The 17,721-nt window shown below is 52.3% G+C and overlaps 1 protein-coding gene across 7 annotated transcripts in view; it reads left to right on the top strand.

Moving 5' to 3' along the window:
* VPS8 (VPS8 subunit of CORVET complex) overlaps nucleotides 1-17,721 on the top strand; it is a 128,508-nt gene that overhangs the window by 85,276 nt on the left and 25,511 nt on the right. For all 7 annotated transcript variants that reach the window (XM_075607105.1, XM_075607106.1, XM_075607104.1 and 4 more), the window contains 4 exons: nucleotides 464-506; nucleotides 1,988-2,091; nucleotides 11,042-11,123; nucleotides 14,103-14,185. In XM_075607105.1, coding sequence (XP_075463220.1) covers nucleotides 464-506; nucleotides 1,988-2,091; nucleotides 11,042-11,123; nucleotides 14,103-14,185 — 312 coding nt within the window. The remainder of the gene's footprint in view (nucleotides 1-463; nucleotides 507-1,987; nucleotides 2,092-11,041; nucleotides 11,124-14,102; nucleotides 14,186-17,721) is intronic.

The following is a 17,721-nucleotide window of genomic DNA, read 5'->3' as shown; positions in this document are numbered from 1 at the left end:
GGACTAGAGTATTGACTGGAGACCCCCCCCCTTGTCAGAGGCTTTGCAAGGCCCTACCCCCCCCCCCTCCCCTCCACACCTTCTCGCTATTCCCCTCCTCTATTCCCCCCACGTTGGTAGCCCTGTGCAGACCTGTCTGAGACATGCGTGTGTGCGAGTGTGCGTGTGTGTGTCTCGGTCCCGCAGTTGTAATTGCTGCTGTAAAGTAATAGGGAATGTGTATTGGCTCCGTCTTTATTACATGTCAGACGGCAGCATTAGTAGAGTAGAAAAGTTCTGGCAGAGGCCGGGTGAAGCTCGGCATCTTGTATTACTTTTGTCGTGTTTTATTTTTGGGACTGCAGCATAACAATATTAACCCCCTCAACACCGGTGCTGCGAAGTCAGCCATGTCCCGTCGTTTACTCGCGGTTGCGGTACATGGGCCTGTATAACTGGTGTCCATTTTCTCTCCTGTGTGCAGACACTGCAGAGCAGGCTTTCCACGCTGACCGAGGACTCGGCAGGTACAGCATGTTTGGCTTCCCGTATGTTAAGTGCTCCCCCCCTTTGCGTTTCCTTGTTGGTGCCCTGACAGGCAGGGTGTGGGCATAATTTTCTTTTTCTGTTTGTCATTGGGGTAGAGGGTAACAAGCAATAGCTTAACACTTATGACTGCTGTTAGTTGATGCGATTCAGTGAGACGGCACCTTAAAAGTGCACTTCCTCGTAGCAGTCCTTTTGTGAACATTCGAATTGTCTCTCCTAAACAAATCCAACTATGCTAATAGCAAAGATTTGGCTGCTTTCATTCTTGGGGAAATGGATTACACGTATTTCTTAGCCTCTGAATGGGGGAGTGTTTGTCAATCAAGGGTTTTCTTTTCCCATACCCCACCTTGTCCTTCTGAAAAACCCAATAAAGACGGGAGAGAGGGGGCTTTGCCTGCGCAAACCCCTGTTAAACACACCGGGGCAGGAAGCAAATGGGAGAAGCCGGTGGAAATCAGACGCCTCCCAAGTCTCCGCTCTTCATGTTGACAAACTAACTTTAACAATTTAGTTTAAAAAAAAAAAATACTGATAAGTGACAGATCTTATTTATTTATAGTGACATTATTTTATACAGCGGGACATTGCTATACATTGATTTCTGTGATGGCTAACTTGTGATTACAAAGAGTGAAAGCTCTCAGGGCCACAAAGGCCCCTTCGGTAGGGTGACTATATTTGTCCCGGCAAAAACCGGGACACATGTTGCGCAGTCGCGCTCGTGCCGCGAGCGCCAAGTGTGCATGCGTGAACGGTGAGCACCGACTGCGCATGCGTGATGAGTGCCTGCCGGTCGCTTATGCGCATGTGCGATGCGCGATCGGAGCTGGCCAGTCGCGCATGCGCCAGGGTTGCCACCATCTACTGAAGGCCAACCCTGAGAGTTGTTTTTTTTTATTTTATATCCCTTACTTGATGGCGCGGTGCGGCGGTGTCTCCCGGCATCTTGCTGCAATTCTCCCTCTAACTGCATTGAACATTGCTGCCTGGCGTCAAATGACGCCGCGTTGCCATGGCAACCGGACGCCACGCGACTTCATGACGCTACGCGGCGTCGTTTGATGCCAGGCAGCCATGTTCACCGCAGTTGGAGGGGGAATTGCAGGAGAATGCCGGAGTTTCCGCCACCGCACCGTACACCGCACCCTGCTGCCACCCGGAGATTGACAGCGGCAACCTGGATTTAAGAGTCCTAAGCCCGGTGTCTCCGGGTCATACCCGGAGAGGTGGCAACCCTGGCACTAGCGGCTGATAGAAAACCAGGGTAGTGGCCCAATAATTGGGGACATCTGGTCACCCTGCCCTTCAGGTTACTGAAGAAGAGTCTTTTGTGATAAAAACCTGCATGTAAAAGCGGACTTTGGTCTCTTTAACCACAAGATGGCTATTAAAGGCGTCGCTTCTACCTTCCTTTTTGTTTGACTTTACCTGCGCCTCTGTCTCTGCCCCTGTACAGCCCCCACAGAAGCGTCCGCCCTGACGGACGTGGAGGACACCCTGTCGGAAACCATCACGCTTTGCGAGAGGACGTCACACACTCTGAACCAGCAGCAGCGAGAGGTAAGGGGGTGGAGCGGGGTGTCAGACTGCAGTATAACTGCACAGGAAGCGGTCACACAGGCAGGGGAAGTTCAAGGTGAAGACGCTTCTCCATGTACCATTTCCAGTAAAATTCCTCCTGCATTGCACAGCAGTAACATACCGGGAGGTAAATGGGGGGGGCGAGGCTCTCACTGGATGTTCTGGGCATTAACCCCTTCTGTGCTGGAGTGGTCCACCACGCCTTTTGTTTCTTGCTTGACCCTACCTGTCTTTCTATATATAAGGAACAATTCACCGTGGCTGTTTCGCCACCGTCAGTTGGCTGCAACCGTTTAGCTGCTCTGGGACAATTCACTGTGGCCACCTGCATTACCCCCGGATCCACCGATCCCCCTGCATTACCCCCGCATCCACTGATCCCCCTGCATTACCCCCAGATCCACTGAACCCCCTGCATTACCCCCGGATCCACTGAACCCCCTGCATTACCCCCGCATCCACTGATCCCCCTGCATTACCCCCGCATCCACTGATCCCCCTGCATTACCCCCGCATCCACTGATCCCCCTGCATTACCCCCGCATCCACTGATCCCCCTGCATTACCCCCGGATCCACCGATCCCCCTGCATTACCCCCGCATCCACTGATCCCCCTGCATTACCCCCGCATCCACTGATCCCCCTGCATTACCCCCGGATCCACTGAACCCCCTGCATTACCCCCGCATCCACTGATCCCCCTGCATTACCCCCGGATCCACCGATCCCCCTGCATTACCCCCGCATCCACTGATCCCCCTGCATTACCCCCGCATCCACTGATCCCCCTGCATTACCCCCGCATCCACTGATCCCCCTGCATTACCCCCAGATCCACTGAACCCCCTGCATTACCCCCGGATCCACTGAACCCCCTGCATTACCCCCGGATCCACTGAACCCCCTGCATTACCCCCGCATCCACTGATCCCCCTGCATTACCCCCAGATCCACTGAACCCCCTGCATTACCCCCGGATCCACTGATCCCCCTGCATTACCCCCGGATCCACTGATTCCCCTGCATTACCCCCGCATCCACCGATCCCCCTGCATTACCCCCGCATCCACCGATCCCCCTGCATTACCCCCGGATCCACTTATCCCCCTGTATTACCCCCGGATCCACTTATCCCCCTGTATTACCCCCGGATCCACTGATCTCCCTGCATTACCCCCGGATCCACCGATACCTTTGCATTACCCCCGGATCCACCGATCCCCCTGCATTACCCCCGGATCCACTGATCCCCCTGCATTAACCCCGGATCCACTGATCCCCCTGCATTACCTTAATTAGTTCCTGCTTCAGCACAGGAGGCTCATTGAACCAAAAGAAAAACACAGTACAAGTGCGCAACTATAATGAATAAACAGAGTGAATTGAAATAAAGTGCATTAACCACTTAATACCCAAGTGAGTATAAGTAACTAGTTTACCAATAAGGAGCGTCTGCTGCTGTGATAGGGTGGTCCAAGACCCTGAATCTAGATAACACAAAACAGCGCACAACGCTCATGGTGAAGTAAGAATGAACAATTTATATTAAAAAGTAATTCAAGGTTCTGCGTACATCAGATAAAGGTAAAACAGGCATGTAACTGTAACTATGACAGTTGTTACCACTCAGGTATCAGGACACAGGAGAAGGCTGCAGCGGATCACCCAATGTCAGGAGTCTGCAGTCATATCAGGCTGTGCTTTCATCTGCTGGGCTCTTTAGAAGCGGAGGGTTCCCTTCAGGCTTCCACGTAATCCAGGTAGATAAGTCCCAAGCTCCGTTTAGGAGTAGCTGGTAGAGGGACAGTCTCACCGATCAGGGTCAGCTCTGCCTCCCACGCCAGCTTCACTTAACCAGCAAAGTGATAGAATACTAAGGGTACTAGTAGATCAATAAAAGTATAATCCCAACTAGTTTTGTAGCAACTATAAAGGCCTCTTCATCAGGGAATGTACCTGGATTACGTGGAAGCCTGAAGGGAACCCTCTGCTTCTAAAGAGCCCAGCAGATGAAAGCACAGCCTGATATGACTGCAGACTCCTGACATTGGGTGATCCGCTGCAGCCTTCTCCTGTGTCCTGATACCTGAGTGGTAACAACTGTCATAGTTACAGTTACACGCCTGTTTTACCTTCATCTGATGTACGCAGAACCTCGAATTACTTTTTAATATAAATTGTTCATTCTTACTTCACCATGAGCGTTGTGCGCTGTTTTGTGTTTTGTTTTTGGCTCATTGAGCCACCTGGTGCTGAAGCTGGGATATCCTGAAAACCTGGCCTGAATTGGGGGGGGAGGGGGGAGGACTGGAGTTGAACACCCCTGAGTTAATTGACTTACACAGGAATTGGAAGTACTTCCACCTAGCACAGGAAGAGGCGCTAACGTGTGCCTGTTTTCATCTGCCAATTGTCAGTGAGTCTCTAGTCTTACAATACGTTCCCTCTGTGTTACCCACACCGCTGATATAACTGTTCCCATGCAGGCCTGTGTTACCCACACCGCTGATATAACTGTTCCCATGCAGGCCTGTGTTACCCACACCGCTGATATAACTGTTCCCATGCAGGCCTGTGTTACCCACACCGCTGATATAACTGTTCCCATGCAGGCCTGTGTTACCCACACCGCTGATATAACTGTTCCCATGCAGGCCTGTGTTACCCACACCGCTGATATAACTGTTCCCATGCAGGGCCTGTGTTACCCACACCGCTGATATAACTGTTCCCATGCAGGCCTGTGTTACCCACACCGCTGATATAACTGTTCCCATGCAGGCCTGTGTTACCCTCACCGCTGATATAACTGTTCCCATGCAGGGCCTGTGTTACCCACACCGCTGATATAACTGTTCCCATGCAGGCCTGTGTTACCCACACCGCTGATATAACTGTTCCCATGCAGGCCTGTGTTACACACACCGCTGATATAACTGTTCCCATGCAGGCCTGTGTTACCCACACCGCTGATATAACTGTTCCCATGCAGGGCCTGTGTTACACACACCGCTGATATAACTGTTCCCATGCAGGGCCTGTGTTACCCACACCGCTGATATAACTGTTCCCATGCAGGGCCTGTGTTACCCACACCGCTGATATAACTGTTCCCATGCAGGGCCTGTGTTACCCACACCGCTGATATAACTGTTCCCATGCAGGCCTGTGTTACCCACACCGCTAATATAACTGTTCCCATGCAGGCCCTGTGTTACCCACACCGCTGATATAACTGTTCCCATGCAGGGCCTGTGTTACCCACACCGCTGATATAACTGTTCCCATGCAGGCCTGTGTTACCCACACCGCTGATATAACTGTTCCCATGCAGGCCTGTGTTACCCACACCGCTGATATAACTGTTCCCATGCAGGCCTGTGTTACCCACACCGCTGATATAACTGTTCCCATGCAGGCCTGTGTTACCCACACCGCTGATATAACTGTTCCCATGCAGGCCTGTGTTACCCACACCGCTAATATAACTGTTCCCATGCAGGCCTGTGTTACCCTCACCGCTGATATAACTGTTCCCATGCAGGCCTGTGTTACCCACACCGCTGATATAACTGTTCTCATGCAGGCCTGTGTTACCCACACCGCTGATATAACTGTTCCCATGCAGGCCCTGTGTTACCCACACCGCTGATATAACTGTTCCCATTCAGGCCTGTGTTACCCACACCGCTGATATAACTGTTCCCATGCAGGGCCTGTGTTACCCACACCGCTGATATAACTGTTCCCATTCAGGCCCTGTGTTACCCACACCGCTGATATAACTGTTCCCATGCAGGGCCTGTGTTACCCACACCGCTGATATAACTGTTCCCATGCAGGCCCTGTGTTACCCACACCGCTGATATAACTGTTCCCATGCAGGGCCTGTGTTACCCACACCGCTGATATAACTGTTCCCATTCAGGCCTGTGTTACCCACACCGCTGATATAACTGTTCCCATGCAGGCCTGTGTTACCCACACCGCTGATATAACTGTTCCCATGCAGGCCTGTGTTACCCACACCGCTGATATAACTGTTCCCATGCAGGCCCTGTGTTACCCACACCGCTGATATAACTGTTCCCATGCAGGGCCTGTGTTACCCACACCGCTGATATAACTGTTCCCATGCAGGCCCTGTGTTACCCACACCGCTAATATAACTGTTCCCATGCAGGCCTGTGTTACACACACCGCTGATATAACTGTTCCCATGCAGGCCTGTGTTACCCACACCGCTGATATAACTGTTCCCATGCAGGCCTGTGTTACCCACACCGCTGATATAACTGTTCCCATGCAGGGCCTGTGTTACCCACACCGCTGATATAACTGTTCCCATGCAGGCCTGTGTTACCCACACCGCTGATATAACTGTTCCCATGCAGGCCTGTGTTACCCTCACCGCTGATATAACTGTTCCCATGCAGGCCCTGTGTTACCCACACCGCTGATATAACTGTTCCCATGCAGGGCCTGTGTTACCCACACCGCTAATATAACTGTTCCCATGCAGGCCCTGTGTTACCCACACCGCTGATATAACTGTTCCCATGCAGGCCTGTGTTACCCACACCGCTGATATAACTGTTCCCATGCAGGCCTGTGTTACCCACACCGCTGATATAACTGTTCCCATGCAGGCCTGTGTTACCCACACCGCTGATATAACTGTTCCCATGCAGGCCTGTGTTACCCACACCGCTGATATAACTGTTCCCATGCAGGGCCTGTGTTACCCACACCGCTGATATAACTGTTCCCATGCAGGCCCTGTGTTACCCACACCGCTGATATAACTGTTCCCATGCAGGCCCTGTGTTACCCACACCGCTGATATAACTGTTCCCATGCAGGCCTGTGTTACCCACACCGCTGATATAACTGTTCCCATGCAGGCCTGTGTTACCCACACCGCTGATATAACTGTTCCCATGCAGGCCTGTGTTACCCACACCGCTAATATAACTGTTCCCATGCAGGGCCTGTGTTACCCACACCGCTGATATAACTGTTCCCATGCAGGCCTGTGTTACCCACACCGCTGATATAACTGTTCCCATGCAGGCCTGTGTTACCCACACCGCTGATATAACTGTTCCCATGCAGGCCTGTGTTACCCACACCGCTGATATAACTGTTCCCATGCAGGGCCTGTGTTACCCACACCGCTGATATAACTGTTCCCATGCAGGCCCTGTGTTACCCACACCGCTGATATAACTGTTCCCATGCAGGCCCTGTGTTACCCACACCGCTGATATAACTGTTCCCATGCAGGCCTGTGTTACCCACACCGCTGATATAACTGTTCCCATGCAGGCCTGTGTTACCCACACCGCTGATATAACTGTTCCCATGCAGGCCTGTGTTACCCACACCGCTAATATAACTGTTCCCATGCAGGCCTGTGTTACCCACACCGCTGATATAACTGTTCCCATGCAGGCCTGTGTTACCCACACCGCTAATATAACTGTTCCCATGCAGGCCTGTGTTACCCACATCGCTGATATAACTGTTCCCATGCAGGCCTGTGTTACCCACACCGCTGATATAACTGTTCCCATGCAGGCCTGTGTTACCCACACCGCTGATATAACTGTTCCCATGCAGGCCTGTGTTACCCACACCGCTGATATAACTGTTCCCATGCAGGCCTGTGTTACCCACACCGCTGATATAACTGTTCCCATGCAGGCCTGTGTTACCCACACCGCTGATATAACTGTTCCCATGCAGGCCCTGTGTTACCCACACCGCTGATATAACTGTTCCCATGCAGGCCTGTGTTACCCACACCGCTGATATAACTGTTCCCATGCAGGCCTGTGTTACCCACACCGCTGATATAACTGTTCCCATGCAGGCACTGTGTTACCCACACCGCTGATATAACTGTTCCCATGCAGGCCTGCGTTACCCACACCGCTGATATAACTGTTCCCATGCAGGCCTGTGTTACCCACACCGCTGATATAACTGTTCCCATGCAGGGCCTGTGTTACCCACACCGCTGATATAACTGTTCCCATGCAGGCCTGTGTTACCCACATCGCTGATATAACTGTTCCCATGCAGGCCTGTGTTACCCACACCGCTAATATAACTGTTCCCATGCAGGCCTGTGTTACCCACACCGCTGATATAACTGTTCCCATGCAGGGCCTGTGTTACCCACACCGCTGATATAACTGTTCCCATGCAGGCCTGTGTTACCCACACCGCTGATATAACTGTTCCCATGCAGGCCTGTGTTACCCACACCGCTGATATAACTGTTCCCATGCAGGCCCTGTGTTACCCACACCGCTGATATAACTGTTCCGATGCAGGCCCTGTGTTACCCACACCGCTGATATAACTGTTCCCATGCAGGCCTGTGTTACCCACACCGCTGATATAACTGTTCCCATGCAGGCCCTGTGTTACCCACACCGCTGATATAACTGTTCCCATGCAGGCCCTGTGTTACCCACACCGCTGATATAACTGTTCCCATGCAGGCCCTGTGTTACCCACACCGCTGATATAACTGTTCCCATGCAGGCCTGTGTTACCCACACCGCTGATATAACTGTTCCGATGCAGGCCCTGTGTTACCCACACCGCTGATATAACTGTTCCCATGCAGGCCTGTGTTACCCACACCGCTGATATAACTGTTCCCATGCAGGCCTGTGTTACCCACACCGCTGATATAACTGTTCCCATGCAGGCCTGTGTTACCCACACCGCTGATATAACTGTTCCCATGCAGGGCCTGTGTTACCCTCACCGCTGATATAACTGTTCCCATGCAGGCCCTGTGTTACCCACACCGCTGATATAACTGTTCCGATGCAGGCCTGTGTTACCCACACCGCTGATATAACTGTTCCCATGCAGGCCTGTGTTACCCACACCGCTGATATAACTGTTCCCATGCAGGCCTGTGTTACCCACACCGCTGATATAACTGTTCCCATGCAGGCCTGTGTTACCCACACCGCTGATATAACTGTTCCCATGCAGGCCTGTGTTACCCACACCGCTGATATAACTGTTCCCATGCAGGCCTGTGTTACCCACACCGCTGATATAACTGTTCCCATGCAGGGCCTGTGTTACCCACACCGCTGATATAACTGTTCCCATGCAGGCCTGTGTTACCCACACCGCTGATATAATTGTTCCCATGCAGGCCTGTGTTACCCACACCGCTGATATAACTGTTCCCATGCAGGCCTGTGTTACCCACACCGCTGATATAACTGTTCCCATACAGGCCCTGTGTTACCCGCACCGCTGATATAACTGTTCCCATGCAGGCCTGTGTTACCCACACCGCTGATATAACTGTTCCCATGCAGGGCCTGTGTTACCCACACCGCTGATATAACTGTTCCCATGCAGGGCCTGTGTTACCCACACCGCTGATATAACTGTTCCCATGCAGGCCCTGTGTTACCCACACCGCTGATATAACTGTTCCCATGCAGGGCCTGTGTTACCCACACCGCTGATATAACTGTTCCCATGCAGGCCTGTGTTACCCACACCGCTGATATAACTGTTCCCATGCAGGCCTGTGTTACACACACCGCTGATATAACTGTTCCCATGCAGGCCTGTGTTACCCACACCGCTGATATAACTGTTCCCATGCAGGCCCTGTGTTACCCACACCGCTGATATAACTGTTCCCATGCAGGCCTGTGTTACCCACACCGCTGATATAACTGTTCCCATGCAGGCCTGTGTTACCCACACCGCTGATATAACTGTTCCCATGCAGGGCCTGTGTTACCCTCACCGCTGATATAACTGTTCCCATGCAGGCCTGTGTTACCCACACCGCTGATATAACTGTTCCCATGCAGGCCTGTGTTACCCACACCGCTGATATAACTGTTCCCATGCAGGCCTGTGTTACCCACACCGCTGATATAACTGTTCCCATGCAGGGCCTGTGTTACCCACACCGCTGATATAACTGTTCCCATGCAGGCCCTGTGTTACCCACACCGCTGATATAACTGTTCCCATGCAGGCCTGTGTTACCCACACCGCTAATATAACTGTTCCCATGCAGGGCCTGTGTTACCCACACCGCTGATATAACTGTTCCCATGCAGGCCCTGTGTTACCCACACCGCTGATATAACTGTTCCCATGCAGGCCTGTGTTACCCACACCGCTGATATAACTGTTCCCATGCAGGGCCTGTGTTACCCACACCGCTGATATAACTGTTCCCATGCAGGCCTGTGTTACCCGCACCGCTAATATAACTGTTCCCATGCAGGCCTTTGTTACCCACACCGCTGATATAACTGTTCCCATGCAGGCCCTGTGTTACCCACACCGCTGATATAACTGTTCCCATGCAGGCCTGTGTTACCCACACCGCTGATATAACTGTTCCCATGCAGGGCCTGTGTTACCCACACCGCTGATATAACTGTTCCCATGCAGGCCTGTGTTACCCACACCGCTGATATAACTGTTCCCATGCAGGCCCTGTGTTACCCACACCGCTGATATAACTGTTCCCATGCAGGCCTGTGTTACGCACACCGCTGATATAACTGTTCCCATGCAGGCCTGTGTTACCCACACCGCTGATATAACTGTTCCCATGCAGGCCCTGTGTTACCCACACCGCTGATATAACTGTTCCCATGCAGGCCTGTGTTACCCACACCGCTGATATAACTGTTCCCATGCAGGCCTGTGTTACCCACACCGCTGATATAACTGTTCCCATGCAGGCCTGTGTTACCCACACCGCTGATATAACTGTTCCCATGCAGGCCTGTGTTACCCACACCGCTGATATAACTGTTCCCATGCAGGGCCTGTGTTACCCACACCGCTGATATAACTGTTCCCATGCAGGCCTGTGTTACCCACACCGCTGATATAACTGTTCCCATGCAGGGCCTGTGGTTTCCTTTGCTGGAAGCTATGATGTCGCCACAGAAACTCTTCAGCGCCTCTGCCTCGCTGTTCTACTCCGAGCGTAAGTTCCCTCCTCCCTGGTCCGGTTTTACAGCAGCCGTCCGCATTTTTATTTTTTTTGCCCTTTCCCAATCTGTTTTTATTTTTGAAGCCTGATGCTCTGCTCAGGAAGCTATGTGTCCGGGAGGGTAAAGTGGAGCTCTCCCCGGAGCCCAAGAGCAGTCTGAACGATAGCATGGTAACCTCCGAGCTAGAGATGAAGAGGCTCGTTATTCTCGGGATATTCTCAGGGGGCACGATGTGGATATTCTAGGCGTTAAACTCACGTATGCTTCTTTGGAAAGGCGGTTGTTTTCTGTTTTTAAAGTGACAGCGACCTGCAAGTCTCAACTATAAAAAGTTCAATCATAGCCTCAGACACTGTAATCTCTGGCAAATCACTTTATCTTCCTGGGAAGCAATGAAATGGGAGAATCCATCCCACCCCACCCCACCCCACCGCATCCCACCCCACTGCATCCCATCCCACCCCATCCCACCCCACCGCATCCCACCCCACCCCATCCCACCCCACCGCATCCCACCCCACCCCATCCCACCCCATCGCATCCCACCCCACCCCATCCCACCCCATCGCATCCCATCCCACCCCATCCCACCCCACCGCATCCCATCCCACCCCATCCCACCCCACCGCATCCCACCCCACCCCATCCCACCCCACCGCATCCCACCCCACCCCATCCCACCCCATCGCATCCCACCCCACCCCATCCCACCCCACCGCATCCCACCCCACCGCATCCCACCCCACCCCATCCCACCCCATCCCACCGCATCCCACCCCACCCCATCCCACCCCATCCCACCCCATCCCACCCCATCCCACCCCACCGCATCCCACCCCACCCCATCCCACCCCACCGCATCCCACCCCACCGCATCCCACCCCACCCCATCCCACCCCACCCCATCCCATCCCACCCCATCCCACCCCACCGCATCCCACCCCACCCCATCCCACCCCACCCCATCCCATCCCACCCCATCCCACCCCACCGCATCCCACCCCACCCCATCCCACCCCACTGCACCCCATCCCACTGCATCCCACCCCACCCCACCGCATCCCACCCTAGAGGCAGCGGCTCAGTGAGTAAAGTCACCCTATCTCCTTGTGTCTCAGGCACCAAAAAATAGATTGTAAGCTCCACAGGACCTGTGCCTGCAAAATGTCTCTGTAAAGCGCTATGTAAAAACTTGCAGCATTATACAAGAACATGCTAAAGAAGAAAAATATAAATATATATATATATATTTTTTTCACCTTACAGGTTATATAAATATATATATATATATATATATATATATATATATATATATATATATATATATATATATATAATTAATCTGTAAGGTGCTTTTGGAATTGAAGACCTTATATACATATTACCAGGTAACCTGATAATTCAAGTGAAGCAAGTTCTTTACAAATCAGCATACCCGCAGCTGCACAGTTACTATTCTTTGTACACACAGTAAGTAAGTAACACACAGTAAGTAAGTAACACAGAATAAGTAAGTAACACACAGTAAGTAACACACAGTAAGTAAGTAACACACAGTAAGTAAGTAACACAGAATAAGTAAGTAACACACAGTAAGTAACACACAGTAAGTAACACACAGTAAGTAACACACAGTAACACACAGTAAGTAAGTAACACACAGTAAGTAAGTAACACAGAATAAGTAAGTAACACAGAATAAGTAAGTAACACACAGTAAGTAACACACAGTAAGTAAGTAACACACAGTAAGTAAGTAACACAGAATAAGTAAGTAACACACAGTAAGTAACACACAGTAAGTAACACACAGTAACACACAGTAAGTAAGTAACACACAGTAAGTAAGTAACACAGAATAAGTAAGTAACACACAGTAAGTAACACACAGTAACACACAGTAAGTAACACACAGTAAGTAAGTAACACATAGTGAATAAGTAACACACAGTAAGTAAGTAACATACAGTAAGTAAGTAACACACAGTAAATAAGTAACACACAGTGAGTAAGTAACACACAGTGAGTAAGTAACACACAGTGAGTAAGTAACACACAGTAAGTAACACACAGTGAGTAAGTAACACACAGTAAGTAAGTAACACACAGTAAGTAAGTAACACAGAGTAAGTAAGTAATACACAGTAAGTAAGTAACACATTAAGGAGGGTTTTTATTTGTTTCCTTTGTAGTTTTTATTATCAGTTTCTATAGATTTACAGTTAGATAAATAACTCTTCCCTACACTGACCTGTGTATTATTCATTGCAGTACACTGACCTGTGTATTATACATTGCAGTACACTGACCTGTGTATTATTCATTGCAGTACACTGACCTGTGTATTATACATTGCAGTACACTGACCTGTGTATTATTCATTGCAGTACACTGACCTGTGTATTATACAATGCAGTACACTGACCTGTGTATTATACATTGCAGTACACTGACCTGTGTATTATACATTGCAGTACACTGACCTGTGTATTATGCATTGCAGTACACTGACCTGTGTATTATACATTGCAGTACACTGACCTGTGTATTATACATTGCAGTACACTGACCTGTGTATTACATATTGCAGTACACTGACCTGTGTATTACATATTGCAGTACACTGACCTGTGTATTACATATTGCAGTACACTGACCTGTGTATTATACATTGCAGTACACTGACCTGTGTATTACATATTGCAGTACACTGACCTGTGTATTACATATTGCAGTACACTGACCTGTGTATTACATATTGCAGTACACTGACCTGTGTATTACATATTGCAGTACACTGACCTGTGTATTACATATTGCAGTACACTGACCTGTGTATTACATATTGCAGTATACTGACCTGTGTATTACATATTGCTGTACACTGACCTGTGTATTACATATTGCAGTACACTGACCTGTGTATTACATATTGCATGGTGATAATGGGTATGTTTTGTCTGTCCCTGCAGCATTAAAGTGTCTGACGATGCAAGTTTTGAACAGCATGGCCACGTTCATCTCCCTCCCGTCCATTCTGCAGAGGATCCTGCAAGTGAGTAACACGCTGAGCCCCTGCCAGGTCCCACTGCGCTTCCTCTCCCCGCCGCCGCACAGAGGCGCAGCTCTCCCCTAGCAGCAGTGTGTCCTATTCCACACGTTCTCCTGCTGGGGGGGGGGGGGGGGGAGGAGAGAATGTGTCCCTCCCGGATATGGGACGCCGTTACCGAGGGGTTTGTGGAGTCTCTTGGCATTTACTCGCAGCCTCCTACCTTCTGTGCCATGCTGAGACCTTCCAGCCTGGGCCTGCCTCTGCCAGCTGGACCTGGTGTGTGCTGTGTCATGGAGCAGCCAGCTCCCTGCTGCCCTGTCTATAATTAATGCCCAACCAGTCCGTGCCCTGATACCCCAGGCATCTGCCACTAAATTATGCATGCTAATGGCACTTGCATAAAAAAAGAAGCGTAGATCGAGATGCCCGGCTTCCTGCCATCTCTCCGAGATGCCCGGCTTCCTGCCATCTCTCCGAGATGCCCGGCTTCCTGCCATCTCTCCGAGATGCCCGGCTTCCTGCCATCTCTCCGAGATGCCCGGCTTCCTGCCATCTCTCCGAGATGCCCGGCTTCCTGCCATCTCTCCGAGATGCCCGGCTTCCTGCCATCTCTCCACCATCTCTCCGAGATGCCCGGCTTCCTGCCATCTCTCCACCATCTCTCCGAGATGCCCGGCTTCCTGCCATCTCTCCACCATCTCTCCGAGATGCCCGGCTTCCTGCCATCTCTCCACCATCTCTCCGAGATGCCCGGCTTCCTGCCATCTCTCCGAGATGCCCGGCTTCCTGCCATCTCTTCACCATCTCTCCGAGATGCCCGGCTTCCTGCCATCTCTCCGAGATGCCCGGCTTCCTGCCATCTCTCCACCATCTCTCCGAGATGCCCGGCTTCCTGCCATCTCTCCGAGATGCCCGGCTTCCTGCCATCTCTCCGAGATGCCCGGCTTCCTGCCATCTCTCAGAGATGCCCGGCTTCCTGCCATCTCTCCACCATCTCTCCGAGATGCCCAGCTTCCTGCCATCTCTGCACCATTTCTCCGACTTTTCTCCTTGTTACCCTTGCTTGTGGTAAAATGAAGTCGCTCTCCTACTGAGCAAATGGGTGGGATGTTTTAATAGTTTAAAGCTGTAGTTTCAGCTGATTTGCTTTTATTTTTTTTTAAATTCTCTTTTGTTCTTTTCAACACAATTTTTATTTTTCGAATCCGATGCTTTGTGCAGGAGATAAAAGCGTTAGAAATATTAATTGTCCGGGAGTTTAAAACGGCGCTCTCATCCGAGCCAAGTGCAGTTTATAGTTACCATGGTAACTGCAAAAAAAATCACGATTTTCTTAATCTAGCTTTTAACAGTAAAGATAAACAAGAGAAAGAGCGAGCATGCCCAGGGCGAGAGGTCCTTACATTATAGGAATTAAGCTCCTATAGACTTCTGGGAGGTTTGCAGCAGGAGCAGCCCACGCAATATCCTCCTTCCTTTGCAAACACCTGTGAGCTGGATAGGGTGGCGTGAAACGGCAATGCAGATTGTTTAACGGATTGAAGCAGGGGATCTCCAGGATGGATCTGTGTTCCTTTCAGTTTAGGGGACCCCCCGGATGCCTCCGTAGGGGGTTATCGGTATCTGCAGCCAGGGAGCTGTGTGCCTAATGAAATAGCGACGTTTAAATGTTCCCGCAAGCCAATAGAAAGCCGCGACGTCAGCCGGCGCGACTTCTTCCTGTTGGCCCTCTCGACCGGGACATTTTAAACTCCACAGAAAAACCGCCACCCCCTTACGGGGAGGGTCTGTATCTCCGGAATCGGGGGGCACCCTGAGCTGAAATGAATGGGGCTCAGTTCCGGAGTCACCCCTCCCCCCCCCCCCCCCCCCTGCTTCCTAAAATAAAATAATGAGATCTGCCTGGCTGCTTTAATAATGACACCGTTGCAGGTCCCCTCTGGCACGGAGGGGGTTAACGCTCACAGAAGACAGCCCAATTCCAATAAAAGACACATCTGCGGCCCCCCGTTCCCTGGCTGTCTCCTCGCACCGTGCAGACGCTAGAGACGCCTCTCTGAAATCTGGGCCACCGGTTCATGCATATTTCATGTCCGCGCTGCACAGCCGCCGGCCATGATGTTAGAAAGCGTGGAACCCCTTAGTGGCTGTTGCAGCCGGCCGTGCCCGGCAGGCATCATCGCAGTCGAAGGGGCCATGTTTGCTAAGCAGTGCTACGCTTTAAAACGCCTGCCAGCACGGCTTGGCAAAGGTGGCCACTTTCGGCTCATTCCAGTGAATGTGATGTGCGGTGTCCCCCAGCACGGATGGTGTCTTATGAAGCAGCACCACTTAGTAAATGTGGCCCGTTCGCTTGAGTGGGCTGTACTGTGTCTTGCCGGACCGGAAGGTGTTTTATTACATAGTACTGCTTAGAAGCCAGGGTCCGAAGTGCCTGCGGTACATTGTTCAGTACTTTCATATTTAAAATGACTAGTACTTATATTTCCATATCGCCAGATGTATATGGGTGTTGGAATAGGGGTTGCCAGCTGTCCCGAGTTTAGGGGCATTGTCTCTAATTTGTAGGGGATGTCCCATGTTTAGAAACACAGTTCCTATATAGCAGGGGTGGGCAAAGGTTTCCTGCAGCTCACCACAGGCAGGGGCCCGCTCCCACAGCAGCAGTGCGGCATGGGCCCATTCCCACAGCAGCAGTGCGGCAGGGCCCACTCCCACAGCAGCAGTGCGGCAGGGCCCACTCCCACAGCAGCAGTGCGGCAGGGGCCCACTCCCACAGCAGCAGTGCGGCAGGGGCCCACTCCCACAGCAGCAGTGCGGCAGGGGCCCACTCCCACAGCAGCAGTGCGGCAGGGGCCCACTCCCACAGCAGCAGGGCGGCAGGGCCCACTCCCACAGCAGCAGTGCGGCAGGGGCCCACTCCCACAGCAGCAGGGCGGCAGGGCCCACTCCCACAGCAGCAGTGCGGCAGGGGCCCGCTCCCACAGCAGCAGTGCGGCAGGGGCCCACTCCCACAGCAGCAGTGCGGCAGGGGCCCACTCCCACAGCAGCAGTGCGGCAGGGGCCCACTCCCACAGCAGCAGTGCGGCAGGGGCCCACTCCCACAGCAGCAGTGCGGCAGGGGCCCACTCCCACAGCAGCAGTGCGGCAGGGGCCCACTCCCACAGCAGCAGTGCGGCAGGGGCCCACTCCCACAGCAGCAGGGCGGCAGGGCCCACTCCCACAGCAGCAGTGCGGCAGGGGCCCACTCCCACAGCAGCAGTGCGGCAGGGCCCACTCCCACAGCAGCAGTGCGGCAGGGGCCCGCTCCCACAGCAGCAGTGCGGCAGGGGCCCACTCCCACAGCAGCAGTGCGGCAGGGGCCCACTCCCACAGCAGCAGTGCGGCAGGGGCCCACTCCCACAGCAGCAGTGCGGCAGGGGCCCACTCCCACAGCAGCAGTGCGGCAGGGGCCCACTCCCACAGCAGCAGTGCGGCAGGGGCCCACTCCCACAGCAGCAGTGCGGCAGGGGCCCACTCCCACAGCAGCAGTGCGGCAG

This window comes from Ascaphus truei, chromosome 7 (assembly GCF_040206685.1).
Source record: "Ascaphus truei isolate aAscTru1 chromosome 7, aAscTru1.hap1, whole genome shotgun sequence".
Taxonomy (NCBI): domain Eukaryota; kingdom Metazoa; phylum Chordata; class Amphibia; order Anura; family Ascaphidae; genus Ascaphus; species Ascaphus truei.
Note: the sequence above shows the minus strand (reverse complement) of the source record. Positions and strands in the feature narration are given on the sequence as shown.